The sequence below is a fragment of the Microchirus variegatus genome (genome assembly GCF_963457635.1).
Source record: "Microchirus variegatus genome assembly, chromosome: 16".
Taxonomy (NCBI): domain Eukaryota; kingdom Metazoa; phylum Chordata; class Actinopteri; order Pleuronectiformes; family Soleidae; genus Microchirus; species Microchirus variegatus.
The window spans coordinates 25,350,493-25,363,100 of NC_139817.1; the positions used below are offsets into that span (position 1 = coordinate 25,350,493).

Below are 12,608 nucleotides of genomic sequence, written 5' to 3' on the forward strand. Positions count from 1 at the left end.
GCGGTTGAACATCGGCAAAATCCAAAGAACAAAACTTCAAATCCCTCACTGCTGCCTGTGGAGCTTAACTTTTGTGAGAATATGACAAGAGAAAAGCTCATAAAAAAGGAAAGGGCTTTAAAAAGTGAGAGCTGTAGCATCACAGTCGACTGGTCTAATGGCTGCTTGTTTGATAATTCAGACACAGCCTTGTGTACAAGGAGACAAAAGTGCAACATCTCTGGCCTTTCAGGGTGAATGTTCTGCTCAAGAGAAACTGGCATCATTTTCAAGACCTGTGGGTTTAAATGATTTAATATAATAAATCAAGTTCATTCTACTTATTTTCCCCAAACATTCAGTTTATCATACACTGTTGCTCAATTAGTTTTATGTAGAGATGATATACGTTGTCTCCGCATGACCACACTTCATTGTTTGAAGAATTGGCTCAGAAAAATGTGTGTGATGGAGTGTCACCTTCATCCCCCATGGAAATTATACTGAAGTCTAAAACTACTCAGTGGATATTTATCTTAGCATAATGTGAGAAGATAATTGAACTTCTCCATTAAGCTCAGTTCACTTTGATTTTTATACATTTCATAACCTCAAAATACCCGTATATTAGCTTGTGTGAGGGATAAAAGAGAAATGTTTGGCTGTTCATTGAGATGCACGTAGAAATTAAATATGTGCAGACTCTAACATGCATTAAGTTCTTCTCCTGAATTTTTCATTGCACCTCCAGTACCTTACACAGCCTTTAAGCCTGCTGCTCTGAGCACACTTTAATCCTTTTGACATTTTATAGACCAAACCAATTATATCTCCACAGCAGAGATTTACATTGAATTTATATATTTAGATTTATAATTTTAACATTTAAATGGCTTCATCATGCTCTTATTACCAGTCTCTGTGGTGTAAAATCAATAAAAATCCCTTTTTTCATTATAGAGATTCATGTGTAAATAGATTAATATAAAAGTAACTTGGCTTAACTTAAAGTTATGCTTTGTTGTTCTTTATCCTTTAGTTTAAACAACAAAGTGTGCTCTTATTATATGTTGTCTCCCTGGGTCAGAAGAACTTGAGAACACTTATGTGATGATCTCAGCAAAACTTCTACTGAAGATTTGTGGAAGTCTCAGCAAAAAGGAAATGGAAAATAAGGGGATAGATCATGAAATATTGAACCGCTGGGGCGTACCATCTACACACGACGGGGCGGCTCTGGTGGTTCCAGCCACTTGCCCGGGAAAGCAGGAGCACTTCACCGTTTGCGACCGCTCTTCAATTTTGTTCTTGTTGCAGCAGCGATGCAACGCCACCACCTCGCAGGTGCCTGTTCGGACTTGGTGCGCTGCTGGAGAAAAGACAGGGAAAGTGGAATCATCAGCAGTGGTGCAATAATTATTGCCTTAATCCCACACACACACTCAGCCATGGATTGAGTCCCATAAGAATTTCTCTCTTGGGTTCCACCGCCCGCTCTGCTCTATCTCTCTCATCTGTCTCAATAATGAAAGAATTACCAGGGAAAGCAGATGACCGAGGGTTCCTCTCAGAAGCGGCAATTTCTCTGCCTTTATATGCATATATTCTTTTTAGCATATCATTTGCGAGCGGATTAACATTTTTCAGCTGATTTCTGGTCGCTCCTTATCTTTAAATATGACCATTTCATGTTGGAAATTAAAAAGAATATACCAGCAATTTAATTTTCCACTGTAGGATTCACAAGAGAGAGAGAGAGGGAGATTAAAAATAGAATAGTTGAACAGGAAGCAGCAGATATCATGCATTTAATTATCAAGTCAAAAATGGTGGATAATACATTTCCCACAATGCATCCAATGACTGACTGAAGACTTGTCATATTTGATGAAGATCCCGTTTGTGAAAATTAGGCTTTTTTGCGCTATGTCAGCTGAGATTAGCACAGCACCTGAAATGGCTTTAAATGAATGTGAGGTACATCAGGTACAACATGTACCATTTAGGAGGAATTATGGGCAGAAATCGAGTGTATACCTGAGGATTTGACATTGGCTAACGTTTAGCTTTTTAAATACAAATAGTTTGGTTTCCGTAGCCTCCATCTGGTGCCTCCATGTTTTCAAACAGAGGAAGAACAACTTCTCTAGCATGTGAAGGCCACCATACGCACTGAGGAAACGGAGGAATCGTCAACTAGAAAAGATGAGTTGATTCCACTAAATCCCTGGACCATATTTTACAGTGCATGACTGGTACAGTCATGTTGATATACAGTTGAGTCTGCTGGTGCGCCCGTTTCAACGTATTAAGGGTTGTCTTCCCCCTTTTTTTTCTCATTTAAACCTCTATTACAGTCATGCTTGAAACACTTTGAAACCTGCAATTCCCACAATGCTGTGCGTTGACTTGTCACAGGCTGGTAAATGCCCATCTCAGCACTCCCTGTTCATAACGCAGATTGGGTAAAACCAAGGTAACGCTGTCATCAAGCTTATGCGTCCTTTTATGTCTTTATGGAATAATCGAGCTTTCCATTGAATGGAATTATTGCCACCTTTTAAGAACATTATAACACCTTGTTATAATGTCAAATAAGATATTGTTCCAGTTTCTCCAAATCATCTTTCATGAAGTTTATTGACCTTTGGTAGCTGACGATGCGCAAATCCCATCGTGCAACGCTCTGAAACCAAAACAATTTGGAGAGGAAGTCGCTCAAAGCCATTGACGCATTATAACCAGCCACATACACACCAGGCAACTCGTATCTGCATCTGTTGTATTCATGTAAAGATGAAATGGTGGATAGCTGCTGTTGCCCCGGGACACCGTAACAATAACAGGGGACGAGACAAGGAGAGAGAATATTACTGCAGAGTTAGATCACTGCAATAAAACTTCATATCAACTACAGAATCCAAAAGGCCCGGTTATTATCTTAATCTAAACCTAAATCTATCACAAGCCTACAAGCCTTAGAACTCAACTGTAATTTAAAGATCCTGTAAAGCAAATTCAGCATTTCTTGTCTTCACATATATATATGTATATATATGTATATAAGTATGTATATGTATATGTATATGTATATATGTATATGTATATGTATATATGTATATTAATGTTAATGCTCTATTAATGTTGTTAAACTGTGACCAAAATGGTGAAAACATCACTTGTCATATTATTTGAGTGTTGATGTGAATATTGTGAACCACAGACTCTGGTCCCCACTTGAGCGGCTAAACCACAACAGTGTGTATCCGAGCAGAGAATGAAGCTGAATTTTCCACGGTTTAAAAAAACCATTTTTTAAACACTTAGTAACCAGCTTATTAAATTTGAGTGATTAAAAAGTTACTAACGCGTTTTCCTGTGGGGTGACGAAGTCAGAAGTGATTATTTTTATCACTTTCCAGAGACTTTCACTGAACCCTAATAAGTCCTTCTGAAGTTGTGAGAATCTGCCAGATTACAAAGATAGTGGGAATTAAAGTGTGAGGAGCACAGAGCAGGAAAAATGAGAAGAGTAAGTGAGCAGAAACCTTCAATCATTAAAAACTATTACACTCAGAGTTGATGACATAAAAATAAGGTGTTTAACGACTGACCTTTGCAGCCGTGGAATGGACGGTCAGGAGAGAAACTGTGTCGTTCATCAACTGCATGTGTCAGAAAGTTAATAAGACAATGACACAGAAGTTGGCTCATGTTTTAGAACACAACATTTATTGATTCCAATACCACTGGATATTTGCTGTTATTTTTCATATCTGTTTTTGTAAATCTGCTCTAAATATGGCCTGACTCTGGATCAGTGACAGCAGATCTGATATTATCAGCTCAGCCCCAAGTGTAGTTCTAATAGTTACATGATCGTACAGTAAAAGCAGCAGGATGCCGACTCAAGCCCAGCCCAAACATGAAAAGATATAAAAGACGTGTCGCAAGCTGCGCTGTCTTCTACGTCGGTGCCGTCAGTGTCACTATCAAGGAGGTGATTCACACTGAGAGGCTGTGCTGGTCCTGACTGGATTCAGAAGTCTATAGTTGCCTCCTCATCTTTCTCTGCCAGCAGAGACAGAGAGGCTCTCAGTCGTGGGTGAGTTCTGCAAACCCACAGTCCAGCTTTAATCTGCACAGACACTGTGACAGAGGATCTGTTCCACTCTGGACAGACTGCTGCTGCTGCTGCTGCTGCTGCTGCTGCTGCTGCTGCTGCTGCTGCTGCTGCTCTGTTTTCTACGTCTTTGACTTTCAAACTTTTCTAAACCAAGTCTGGTGCCATGAAATTCAAACCAGGCCACCAGAATGCAAGGGTGTCCTGGTGTCCTAGTGGTTGGAGGCATGTCATTTACAGTATATTACCTGCAAGCTTACTCGAATATTTCTGCACACTTCTCTCAATATCAGGAGCAAAAATACAATCATGTGAAACATAGCGATGTGTTAAGGTCACAGAACAAAGACAACCTTTTGTTTTTTAAGGTTTCAGTTGCTTTAACCTGATCTTTTTTTTTGAAAAGTAGAGATTTTCATTTTTTTCCAAATTGTGCAAATTTTAGTTTCGAAGAAGCCACTACATGCTTCAAATCACAGTATTGCAGGTCTTAAAACCATAAACTATGTTTTTGAATTAAGGTTGTTTGATCGCTGTGAATCATTCCTATAGTTTGGGTGAGGCGATCTCACATTCCAGAGCTTTTGTAGTTTTTTCGGCCAATCAGCTGACGATCAAATGAATGTGACGAAGAATAAGGTGATATGGGATTGTATTTTACTTTTTTACTTATTATTACTTATTAACATGGCAATGAAAATGCTCTTTTCTATAATCAGCAGTGCTGTTTTCTAAACCACATTATAGTTTGGGATGACGTCATCACATTCCCTCTGGGGTGATTCAGAAAAGCTCTTAAGTGCATCTGGAGGAGTTGATTTGTTGAAGTATGAATTCTTATTTGTTCTTCAGAAAGAAAAGTACCATTTGGGGTTTTATTTCTTTAAAGTCATTCAGGGAGATCTTATTTCATTATCATTTTTAAATGAATGATTTTTCTTTTTGGTAGTGTGTAGAATGGTACAACTGTTTAGTCGTGACTCAAGAGTATCGTTTAAGAGTAAAAAGGAAAAGAGGAATTTGCGGTTGAAGAGAATAGAATGCAGCCTCAGACACATCTGTGTGAGGAAAGAGAGACCTTCAGAAAAATAAACAATCCTTAAATGATCCGATTTCACATTCGCGCTGACTGACTCTTTGTGTGCTCGTAACACTTCAAACTACACAATTCCCCACGATCCACCTCAGCACAGGTGAGGCAAAGACATTCATCAACTGACTGTGTTTGAGAAATGAGATTGTCTATTTGCATCAGATTTCAAAACCCACATCCAGTGAGTCAAACATTAATCATCAATCATCTTTCCAACCGACAAAAACCTTCCTTTAATATCCAATGACGGTCGCTAATGATGCTGAGCTGCATCACAACATTAGGTGGGTTTTTCCATTTGCACATTTGCAAAAAACCCAGAATAGAAACAGAAACGTGGAACAAATCTTGAAATATTGCATAACAGTTGTCATGCTTGAGGGAGGTGGAAAAAAAAAAGACTTATCAATAAAAAAGTAAATGTAAGTAAGTGCAGTGGAAACAGATTGAAGCCTCCCCCACATCAGAGGATTTTCAAATCTGACTTGATAAAAAAAAAACGTGGGAGACCACAGACACGGACTTTGTCACCAATGTTCAATGTTTTAATCCTAATAAAGCACAGACCAGACGATCCAGTCAAGACACAGGACCAGGGATTTGGGATCTCGCAGAAACTAGCATGATTTAACGTGACTTCAGAATGTAAACAAACATGGAGGCGGACTTTCGCAGTCGTTAGTTAATACCAGGTGTGTAATGAGAAATTTAAAAGACTGTGGTTCTAAACAAAAGTATGTTACATCCGTTTCCTGCTCAACTTGCTCTCATTGGTCGTTGTGGGCTTCTGTTCACGCCCCAATCACTCTTCAGTCAATACCAAACTTACAATTTTAACGTCATCGGTTGAGTTTTCCCGATTTCAAATTGTATCTGTTCGGAAGGTGCCCATGGTTGTCAGAAGGGCCAGAAATAAATCTGGCCAATTATTCTCTAGTGTGTGGCAGACTTGATTGCACTACCAGGCCACGCCCCCTGCACTGTGCCCCACTCTCCCTCACTCGGCTCTCAACCCACTTCTTGGCATCGTCAGGCAATGGGTGGAGTTGGCTGCAGAAGAGAGGGTTTAATCATCCTTTAAGTGAATAAAGGATGGCTTTGGCTTCTACGTTTGACTGCACTGGCTGATGAGAGGAGACATTTGTGGACTGTTGAGGAAACTACAGCATTCCTTGATGTTGGTTGTATTTTTTGATCAAGATTGGCGATCCTTTTATTAAAAAAAAAAAAAAAATGTCTTTCTTATCTTTCCATGGTGAGAAGGACGTTGAATTGTGCACCATCTACTACTCCTTATCTTGGTGAACTAACTCCAGATATTTGTTAAACAGAACAATGTACAAATCTACATTTTCTTTAAGAGAATTTTCGAAAATTGAGTCGAAATTTGTGATATATTTTATTTATGACAAAAAAAGATTGTCTTTAGTAAGGATGTTTGCACAAACCCACATGAAAAACATGACAAATGCCTGAGCTAAACCTCATTCTACACCAAACCCAAAACTAGGTCTCAACCTCTCAAAGCTCATTTGAAGTTTGTGACAGTCTAATATATTATGAAATGTTAAAATGATAGTGGGAATGAACTCTGAGAAGAAAGACGATATATATTTAAGACTTGCCATCTTCTTCTCCTTCATAAATCATCCCCCATTTTCCTCCTCTACTTGCTTTAGGGTCGTCCTGTCTTCATTTTTCTTTGCCTTTAGTGATCATTTCCATCATTCTTTGTTCGTTACATCATCAAAATGTATTCACATGAAGAGCAGCAATGTTGCCGACTTTTTAACGGCTACAGAGAGAATTGTTTCATCTGTTAGTAAAAAAAAAAAAAAAGAGGGAGAATAAAGTGTTTATTTTAAGTATTCAGTGGAAAAGCTCAAATTGCCACCAGCTTTATGTAAAACATTGTGTGGGTGAAATGTGACTAAAAGAGTGAGTCAAACCAGATCCTCCCATGACAGGAATCACAAGAACCTCATGAAGGTCATAATAACCATGACCATTAAAAAAAAGGGTCAATGTGACCATAATCTGGGTTTTTTAATCGGTAATCAGATTCTGAATTACTGATACTTAATTTGACATGACATGTATTTTACATCACATTATTGGTGTTTGGTCTGCAGAGTCACTTTATACAGTTGTGCTTCATGTTCAATCATGGAGGCGCAATATTTGTTAAAGGTGCATTATGTAATAAATGATAAAATCCTCCTAATATGTCACAGAGACTCAGGAATAATGTTCATATAACAAACTGAACTCACCAACAACAACAGTACAGACTAAATATTTGCATTAAAAAAATATTTTGCAGACTGCAAATCATGTTTATGTTTTGAAATCATGTTTTGGCGTCATGTGGCGCCACCTACCGCCGTCTACCAATCATTGCAGTCAGTAGAGTCTCAGCTGCCGAGCAACCACGGGTTGCGTCAGAAAACAAAAAATTATTTGAATGTAGTAACTGTTTTTGGCCACATTCTTACTTATGGCACCTTTAAAGCCAAAATGTGTCAAAATATAATTTCAGACTCTACAAACTGAAGAGAACATATTTGTTTCTTACAGATCTGCTCAAATATCAGACAGTAATCCTTTAAAATATGTTTGTTGAAAAACAAAAAAGTATAAAAAATCACCATTCCCACGGAAACTTTGGGCTATGCTTTATATTATTTCCTCTTTATTGTCTCTATCAACAGATTATACATGTGTGTCAGATCCCATTTGAACAGGCTTTGGTTGCTCACATGTTTAAACGCTCCATATGGAGAGAAAAGAGGCGAAATACAGTGACGGAACTGCAGCTTTAATGTGTCTGTATTCATGTAGCGATGGCTGCCAAGAGAAATGAGAGGCTGCTGTGAAAAGATGTCGTCTTTCAACTCTGTTCTCGCGTCTCACTTTGTTTGTAAGATCGTAAACAGCAAAGAGTCTGAGTCTGGATCTCCACTGTTTCCAGAGGCTAATTCACCATCAGATGGTCGAACCAGTGGCCTCTGAGTTTGTTTCCTGTGTAAAATCCCCACACTGGGCCCCAACTTTGGCCCCAGTCATGTATTAACATCCACTAACTGTTCTCTCATCTCTCTCCATGTATTCAAATACAAACTGACGTCATGTTTGCCCGTGAGAACGAAACCTTGTTTTAAATGAGTCTGACTGACTTAAGACGTCTGGTGTCGACATTAAGTGTGTGTGTGTGTGTGTGTGTGTGTGTGTGTGTGTGTGTGTGTGTGTGTGTGTGTGTGTGTGTTAATGACTGCTATTCACCCACACTGCTGTAACATGGAATAACATTAGTGATAGACCGATTATTGGCCGGGTCGATTATCAGCGCCGATACTCGGCATTTTGACACATATCGGCATTGGCCTTTTTTTTTTTAAATCCGACGGCCAATAAGAGATCACTTTATTTAGTTTGAATTTCTGTTAACTTTATAAGACATGCTGCTGAGCCTGGGAGCTTCCTGCACTTTTTGTTATAATTTTAAAACAAAGATGTCTATTGTCTGAGATAAAAAAATAAAAAAAAACCTTTAACATGTTGCAAATCTGAAAAAGCTGTTTAATAAACATTTGCTTAAAGGCATTTACATGAGTTAAGTTTTGGTGTTTGTTAGGGATGCAACCATCCAGTTTTCCCATGGTCCCACACAGCACAAACTTTATTTAAACAATAGTGCACTATCAGATCAAATGAAACCGCAAACATAAAACCACACAAATTAAAAATAAGTAGGTGTATGTAGGTGAATGTGGAGCCAACTTCAGCGTCGTGATGCATCATGTCTGTCTGATATCCAACTTAAAACTAACTTCACTGCGGTGCATAACCAGTGCTTGCACACCGTAGTTTGTTTGTGTCCCTAGTGTTTGTATTATCCTAAATGTTGACGCCAACATTTTACTGCAAATGAATATTGGCTCCAAATATTGGTTATCAGCCTCCTTGACTACTGATCGGTATCAGCCTTGCAAATAAACATATTGGTCTATCTCTGTGAAAAATGCAGTGAAACTGCAGTGGGTCAGAAATGTGGTTTTGCGTTCAGATTCAGACTCAGTTCAGAGAGCAGAGAGCTGTTTGCATGTGACAGGATCACAGGATGGATGTTAGACTCCAGGTGCTTCATTTTTATCAGCCTCTTCTGAGTGAATCCCTTGAACCGGAGTTACTTTCAGTACAAGATTTCTTTGTGTTGCGGTGTGGAAATCACCCCGCGAGAGAAACTTAATTGGTTATTCTCTGGAGACAGTGGAAACTGTGAATAATACATAATGTGTATAATTCATGAGGCTGTTGTGACTGATAACGCTGTGTGCAGCCCAAACCTTCACCTCTCATACACGGAGATTATCTTTGACGACGAGTGTAATTCCCTTTGAACAAACCTACATAATGATGTGCAGAGCATTTGTTAATAGTGATGAACAGTTTTTCTTACATTGTGGCTCACACTTTGCAGACAGACACGCGAGGAACTGCTTTGATCAAAACACAATCATTCAGCCACAATTACCAATCAGATTCAAGGAGCCAAACTCCATGAACCTGAGGATTTATTGTCATGACTCTGGGATCCTTTAGCGTCTCTGACTGTTAGTTACTGCTCTCTCGAGGGCGAACGCAGAGTTTTCCTTTTCTTAGCAATGTTTTTTTGTTTTTTTTTATACATACGTGTAATTTGTATTACAAAGTGCAGTTAATCTGAGGAGCAGAGCAAGCGAATAGTGCGAGTCAGACATCAAGGTCATAATATGTCATTGCAACATTTACGCCTGTAAAGATTCACTGTAAACTGAAACTACATCTGCTGCTCCTCGGTGATATACCATTTAATAAATGCAATTTATTCCATTTTATTCCATCGAGGTTCATGTTTGGATTCTTGCTGGATGGTTTTTCATTGTGGACGCTGTAATTCAAGTCTACAACATGTATAGAGCAGGGGCGCAAGCCCACGGTTTGGTTTGTACTGCAGTTAAGATTACACAGAGAAGAAAAAAATTTCAAGCAATTTTCACAACATAAATAGCAAAATAAGTATGACTGGAGTACATACTCGCCAAGTACGGGAGTACACGAGTGCGATATCTTCAATTGGAACAGCAGTGTACATCCTTGTTTTACTGTTTGAATGGCGGGTGGCGCAAAGTGCTTAAAGGCCACATTATACTTCTCCGACTGCGTAACCAAGGAGACCCCTCCAGCCTTCATACTTCTGTGTCGTGGACGGATACACGCTGCAATCTCCCGCCCGATCAGTAGGGGTCGCTGCGCAGGGTTGTTGTGCTTTTGGCTACAGTGAGCAATGGCGTCCGAGAGAGAAAGACTGTTGTTGTTGAAACAGTGGCCGTTTCTCACTTTTCTGTGTCACAGAACGCAGTTTTAAGATAGTGCAGCGGCAGGCGAGGAAAAGAAGAATTTCTCCTGCAAACCCCTCAACAGCTATAGGCTATTATTGAGCAGCAGTATTGAATTGAGTATTGAAGTGATCCATAAATAAAAGGACAGCTAACAAAACATGTTTAAAAAAAAAGAAGTTGTTTTTAAAAAAAGAAATGCAAATTTCAAATGAGCTCAAATCAGGAAAATGCAGTAGCATTAAAGTAGGTTTTAAACATTTATTTTAAGGAAACAACTGACTTAGCTGCCAATTTTCCTCTGGCAGCGAGTTCCCAAGTCTTATTTGAACGTGTGTGTGCGTGCGTGCGTGTGCGTGTGTGCGTGCGTGTCCCTAGTGCCTTTAAAAACTTTGTACTTCAATAATGTACTTGACCTTTGTCTTTATATTCATTTATATGTAATTTCTTTATCATTATTTCTGGTGAGATGCAGCTTTTATTCACTTGTCTGGAGAATTTTTACATATTCACGCCTGTTTGTGTCTTGTGTTTCTTCTAATGTTTGCGGTTGATCTAGTTGTTTTCAACAGCTGATGTTGATTTTCTGAGTTCAGTGCGTTACACTTAATAATTTGGAAAAACACATTGGTTTTTACCAAGATGGCCTATCCATGACTTTTTATTTGTCTAATAAGATTGCCCTGAAATTCCTGTCTGGCTGCACAATCACTCGTCTTCTTTGTATTTGACTGCTGGCTCTATCCTTGAAAAGCACCAGTTTATTTTATTTATTTTGTTCCGTCTTTTCAAATTTACTGTTTGTTTTTTCCTTGACCCCGTGCAGTGCTCAAGTTTTGTCTATTGTTGCTGTTCTGAATTCAAGTGGGTGTGAACAAGGACTGTGAGGAAGGTCATTTCAAAGACTGAATACTACACAGTAGATGCAAATTAGAGAAAATCAGATGTCCTCACAGCTTGTGAGCCAAGCTGGTCTGGGACTGAATCCTCTATCTGCTCTATACCCTTCATGGGTAGAGGCGACAAAATGACTGTAGCAACACGGATTCATTATTGTGTTGTAAACATCCACTGCATTGAAAGACAGACGCTGTTAAACACTTCTTCATACGTCAGAGCTAAATGAGCTGAATGTTCATACATGTCAGAGCACAAACGTGATCTTGTCTTTCCTGATACAAAAGTGGTGGAAGCTCCTCAAACTCATCACTGCTCTATTTTGCACATTCATGGCAGAATTCTTGTTTAGGGGTTAAGATGAAGTGTTCCAGCTAACCAGATTAACAGAATCACAGGAAACTAATGTTACCATCATGAAGCTAACATTGGTTAGCAGGGGTCGTACCTATGTTCCTGATCTTAGGACCTATGTTCCCAACTTTGTGGAAGCCTGGGTGTGGAGCTCCAGGGTAAAGGGTTAGGGTTAGGGTTACAGAGAGAGAGTGAGAGAGGGAGTTTCCCGGTTTGGAACATAGGACCCTTTTATTTAGAAAAAGGGTCCTATGTTCCCCGCTCACATCCAAAGTGGGGAACATAGGACCCGGGGAACATAGATACGTCCCAGTTAGCATATTATTGTGTAGCTACACTAACCACTGACTCCATAGTACATATAGACTGCTGTAGCAATATAACAATCACTTTTGGTTTTTCTTCTGTTTGATGACAGCATGTTGAATCGCTGGTAAAAACATTGAATATTCCATTTTGTAGGACTAGATTTTAGCTATTACCTCTTGTTACTCTGTTCCAAGGGGAACGAAGGGTAAAAATGAGAAAATTGGATTGGGTCTTATTTTTCCTCCTCATGTTCTTTGGGAGGGAGAAAAAAAGAAATCTCTATTTTGGCCATGTTCTGGGTTAATTTCATCCCTTGAATGATAACAGGTCTACAGCAACAGAAATATCACCCTGGGGAAATTAGGCGGTTGTGGTGGCCACTGCCGAGAAATCAAATGCGAGCGAGATTATTCTGATCCACTTCCTGCTGATATGATGAGAGGCTTCAGCGGAGATCGCTGCCAATCAAAGCCGC

The 12,608-nt window shown here is 39.3% G+C and overlaps 1 protein-coding gene across 1 annotated transcript in view; it reads right to left on the reverse strand.

Moving 5' to 3' along the window:
• Window positions 1-12,608, reverse strand: part of LOC310938038 (chemokine-like protein TAFA-2) — a gene marked incomplete at its 5' end in the record, with an annotated part of 28,735 nt that overhangs the window by 13,888 nt on the left and 2,239 nt on the right. The window contains one exon of the mRNA XM_083902433.1: window positions 1,193-1,348. Within this exon, the coding sequence (XP_083758559.1) occupies window positions 1,193-1,348 (156 nt within the window). The remainder of the gene's footprint in view (window positions 1-1,192; window positions 1,349-12,608) is intronic.